Source organism: Orycteropus afer, unplaced genomic scaffold (assembly GCF_000298275.1).
Source record: "Orycteropus afer afer isolate SDZICR_OR568_19922 unplaced genomic scaffold, OryAfe1.0 scaffold00973, whole genome shotgun sequence".
Classification (NCBI taxonomy): domain Eukaryota; kingdom Metazoa; phylum Chordata; class Mammalia; order Tubulidentata; family Orycteropodidae; genus Orycteropus; species Orycteropus afer.
The window spans coordinates 197,231-202,678 of record NW_006922560.1 but is presented as its reverse complement, the minus strand read 5'-3'; the positions used below and the strand labels follow the sequence as shown (position 1 = coordinate 202,678).

The following is a 5,448-nucleotide window of genomic DNA, read 5'->3' as shown; positions in this document are numbered from 1 at the left end:
CCTACCAATCATGACTATGCAGTGAGGCTAGTAAAAGGCTTTGAACTCAGAAGTTCTGGGTGCCTGCTGGTTCTCAAGAACATGTTCTTGGGACGATTATCCTTCCCTGGGACAGTCCCTAGAGACACCAAAGCCTCATCCAGGGACCACTCCCTGTCTGAGCTTAGCTCAGAGCCCTTCCTAGATCTGTTCCTGTGTCTCTTCATTTGTGTCCTTTTTTGTTCACAATGTGGTAGCCGTAGTGTGCTGGGAATAGTGTCAGACCTTGTCTGACTTCAAGTTGAGTGAGAATCACCATCAGGATCAGCCCCAACGTGATTCCTATGAGGTGGAGGTCAGATGTACCTCCACTCTCAAACCTTGGCCTATTCTGACACCAGCCATGCCTGCCATGGCACTGTGTATTTCTCTGTTCTCTTCAATAATTCGATGCAGTAGCCACACATACACAGTATTAGGTAAACTCACAGACAGTACACATGGTTATATGGTTTATTAGGAAAGTAACACAGGCTAAAGATCAGCAGGCTACAACTTGAGACCAGTAGGCAGTCTCCCTTGTTTGTGTAGGACAGCTCCCTTAGCTCCATTCACCCGTGCAAGCAGGCCTTTCTGTCTGCTGTGCACAGCCCCTTCAGCAGTGCAAACCTCATCTCAGCCCCCTTAGAACAGTCCTCTCTTGGCTCCTTGAGGACAGGCACCTTGGTCCCCCCTGGGACAGGCTCCTCTCAGCCCCATCAGAACAGACCTCCTGTTGGCCCCTGCTCTGTTCAACAAGTGTTAAGCTCTTTCAGCTCCTCACACGAGTGCCCAGAGACACCCTGCTCTACCAGCACCGTAAAAAGCTGACTCCTATGACTTACCTCCACTCCCAGGTTTTCACGAGTTGTGACCCAAGCTGTCCCTCTCTATTTCTCTGCTGGGTTCAGTACTTTGTTACAGTGGTCACACTAAGCTCACAGATCATACTAATAGCAATGGGGTTTGATAGGAGAACAACACTACAATTCAGGATCAGACCTAACTTGGAAGTAAAAGGAACAACTCAGCATACTGTTCTTTGATCGGGACTGGCCCACAGTCTCAGCCTTGACCCACGCTTGGGCCTGGCTTCTGCTGTTCTGGTTTCGAAGCTTTTTAGCTCTGCCGATAAGTGCCCAGAGGCACCACAGTCCTCCACATGCCTCCTGCCCAACAGTGTTCAACTCTCTCATTCCATGGTTGGCAAGCCTCGTTCCCCAACATGTGTCCAAAGACCCCTCACTCTGCCAGCAACCCAGCAAGCCTCCTGCCTAAAGGTGCTTAACTGTCCCACTCTGTGGGTCTGCACATCCATCACAGCTGCCTCTGTGGGCCGGGAAGACCACTGCACCTTCCCGCGCTGGTCTCCCGGGCCTTCTATTGCTGCCTCCTTCCCTCTGGATGGACTTGTGCTTGCTGCCACTTCTCACTATCTTGCCCCCTCTCTGGGTCACAGCTCTCTGTCTACTGGGTCTATTAAGTTCTCAGGGCAGGAACTCTGGGTCCAAAGAACACACTCCACTCCCGTCTCTTCTCACTGGTAGTGAGGTTCCCCTCAGTCTCTGGTATGGGTTCCTTTTAAGTGGAATGGCAACACTGACCCTACAAGGGTTCCATGCACTTTATTTGCATTAGAAAGCTGTGCAGTCCTCTGGGTGGGCCGTGAGCATCCTATTTGCATGGTCCTACCAAATCATTTTGTGGCAGTTGTAGGACCATGGCTACAAGGGCTATATGGTAGCAGTTCACTCCACTGCACTGACAAACGTTACTTTTCCCATTTAAATAGAATTTGTTGTATTAGGAACTTTGGGAATCTTTGGAATATATATAGCCTTTGTGTTAAGTGACTCTCTTAATCTGACAAATATATAAATTAACATGCCATAATTACAACGTAAAATAGGTTATTTTTTTCCATTAAAAAGAAAAAAAAAGTGCCATTGAGTCAATTGCAACTAATAGTGACTCGTTACAACATAGTGGAACTGCCCTATGTGGTTCCCAAGGCTGTCAGTCTGTACAGAAGCAGACTTCTTTCCACAGAGCAGCTGGTGAGTTAGAAGCACCAGCCTTTTGCTTAGCAGCTGAATGCTTTAACCACTGTGCCACCAGAGCTCATTGCTTTTTCTATAGTATATTTTTAGTTTTCTAAGCATAGCTTGTTGGGTGCTTGAATAATTTCTTTCAAAAGGATCAGCACAAGGCTGGTCCCTAGGAGGCAGAAGTTAAAGATGTCTCCAGTGTCCATCTTCTGCAAATCGCTGTGCCACTCCGTCATCTCTGATGGACCCTCTCCATCATCACTTCCTCCTCCTCCACCCCTCAATACTCTCCCTCCTGTCTTAGAGTTCCATATTTCACAGAATTCACAAACTCTTGAGGAAAAGGCTCACATGACGGTAGTGTTTTCCACAGAATTAATAAAGGTTTGGAAATTTCATTCTTCACATTTGAAAATTCCATTCCTCACATTTGAAGACCAACATATGTTCCTTGTTTTTCTTTCAAACTGAATTTAGTATAACATTCCCTGGTCTTCTTGGCTCACCTTCCAGTGCTGTCTTGTTTTCTCTGGCCGCTGTTGGCTGCTTATGTTGCTGCCCACCATGCTGTCCAGTAACTTCTTCCATCAGCCTCAGTTGAACTGCAGGAAAATGTTTCTACACTTCTGCTAATACCACCCTTCGGTACAAGCATTCTGCACTTTGGTTAATATAGTTGTTCACCCACTGAGGGTAAATCACTATATGACTTTAATATTATGTATACATGGAGTGTGAGATTTCAAAAATCTCTCGAAAGACACTTTTTGGTAATTGCACAGACTATAATTTTGTGTTTTTGTGTTTGTTTATGTACACACTGGATTGTTCAGGCTTTACTCGATTGTGTTGTGAATTAACTTTCATTGTGATTTACAGAGGATTGTTTTGTAGTATCTGTTATGGAATATAACAACCTTGAACCAGTTGTTAATGTTCCAAATGCCTATCTTACATGAGTACAGATACTTTTGTTATTCTTAAAATAGTGTTTACTTGAATTTTTTCCTTACCTATCCATGCTTTTTGATTTTTTTAAATTCTGAATTGCCTTTTATTTATTTGTTAGAAAACTTTATTTAAAAATATTTACCATTACATTACATACATCTGAGCTTATTTATTTTCTTTTTTAATGTAAGACAGCCACACATCTTTGTCACCTGTGTGTGCTGTAGAATAGTGGCCATCTCTGAGGGCTTATGTGTTTTTACATAGCGTAAGTGGTATGGGCATAGGGTATTTGAAACTCGGCTCCCCTAAAATCATCTGAATTACATGAAATCATCTTATCTTTATTGAGGAATCCCATTGATTTTCTGTCTCTGATCACTTGAAGGCTTCTGGGTAAAACTTTAAAAACTCTCATTTATAAGTATCTTGTTGATAGAAAATGACAGTTTTTGATATAAAATATTTTGCAACTGGTTTTAATAGGAAGCCTATGGTTCTTTTTTGTCTTTTAGATGTTTTTTCTAAATCTGTGATCAAGGAATTATCACCAAAAGAGATCGTTAATAAAGGAGGCTCATTCCAGAGAGTGATATTAGAAAGACCCGAAAGTCATGGCACTGAGGATTTTGACTTCACGTAAGTCATGGGAAGTGCACGTGAGTTTCAGCATCAGAGGAGGGATGATGAAGGGAATGACAGAGGAGTGGGTACAACCCATAATGAAATTCTCAATACCTTTTACAGTGCCCCAAACCTCACTAAACATGGAAGACTCCGTATTCAAAAGGAACTATATAAATGTAATGTATGTGGGAAAGTCTTCACTCAAAATGGACATCTTGAAGCTCATCTGAGAATTCATACAGGAGAGAAATCTTACAGATGTAATGTTTGTGGCAAAGCCTTTAACTTTGGCTCAAACTTGACTAGACATCAGAGAATCCATACTGGTGAAAAACCATATGAATGCAACATATGTGGCAAGATATTCAGTCGACACTCAGGGCTTACAACTCATCATAGAATTCATAGTGGAGAGAGACCTTACAAATGTATTGAATGTGGTGATATTTTTACCCAAAGATCAAAACTAGTAGAACATCGGAAAATTCATGCTGGAGAGAAAACGTACACCTGTAATGTATGTGGAAAATCTTTAACTAAAGTCTCGCACTTAACTAGACATCAGAGAATCCACACTGGTGAGAAACCATATAAATGTAATGTATGTGGCAAGGTCTTTACTCGAAATTCAGGCCTTATAACTCATCAGAGAATTCATACAGGAGAGAGACCTTTCAAGTGTATTGAATGTGGGAAGGCATTTATCCGAAGAACAAAACTTGTGGAACATCGAAGAATTCATACTGGAGAGAAGCCTTACAAATGTAATGAGTGTGGGAAGGCTTTTACCCAAAGAGCAAACCTCATAGACCATCAGAGAATTCATTTGCTGCAGAGACCTTACAAATGTCATGAGTGTGGCAAGGAATTTAGTCGCCCTTCAGGCCTTACAGCTCACCAGAGAATTCATACTGGAGAGAGACCTTACAAATGTATTGAATGTGGTAAGGCATTTATCCGAAGTACAAAACTTGTGGAACATCACAGAATTCATTCTGGAGAAAAACCTTATAAATGTAATGAATGTGGAAAGGCTTTTACCCAAAGAGCAAACCTTATAGAACATCAGAGAACTCATTTCATGTAGAGACCTTACAAATGTCATGAGTATGGCAAAGCATTTAATTCTGTCTCACACCTTATTAGACATCAGAGAATCCATACTGGGAAGAAACCATATAACTATAATATATGTGGCATAGACTTTAATTGGAATTCATACCTTATAATTCATATGAGAATCCATACAACAGAGAAACCTTAAGGTAATAAGTGGCTAAACCTTCAAGTGGGGCTAAAAACTCACTACCTACTCCCACCAAGTCAATTCTGGCTCATAACAACCCTATAAGACAGAATAGAACTGCCCCAGTAGGTTTCCAAAGCTGTAAATCTTGATGAAAGCAGACTGCCTTATCTTTCTCCTGTAGAGTAGCTGGGGAGATTAAAGTGCTAACATTTTGGTTAGCACCTGGATGTCTTTTCCACTGCATCACCAGAGCTTAAGTCAGGCTAAGTCCTCACTAAACACCAGAAAATTCCTGTGGGACTGAAATAATAAATGTAGTCTATAAGGCAAGGTCGTTGGTTAAGATGTGCAACTTCAATCATTTGAGAATTGATTCTGGAGAAAAGACTTACAAAAGTTTTATATATGGTAAGCTTTTATCAAGTGTTTACACACTTGAGGTCCACAGAGAATTTATACCAGAAAGAAACCTTCTCAATGTAAGCAATGTGGTCAGTCATAATCTCATGATATATTACCATATTTTTCATAAATAATGTGTCCACACATACAATG

General features: G+C 41.6%; 1 protein-coding gene across 1 annotated transcript; it reads left to right on the top strand.

Annotated features, from left to right (window-relative positions):
* The first annotated feature begins 3,663 nt into the window (after positions 1 to 3,663).
* Positions 3,664 to 4,731, top strand: LOC103212463 (zinc finger protein OZF-like). Its single transcript, XM_042783363.1, has one exon. It carries the CDS (start codon positions 3,664 to 3,666, stop codon positions 4,729 to 4,731), a length of 1,068 nt encoding a protein of 355 aa, XP_042639297.1.
* The last annotated feature ends 717 nt before the right edge of the window (positions 4,732 to 5,448 follow it).

Bases quoted from the DNA above. Each gene is read 5' to 3' on its own strand.
- LOC103212463 (XM_042783363.1), top strand. From the start codon at position 3,664: ATGGGAAGTGCACGTGAGTTTCAGCATCAGAGGAGGGATGATGAAGGG.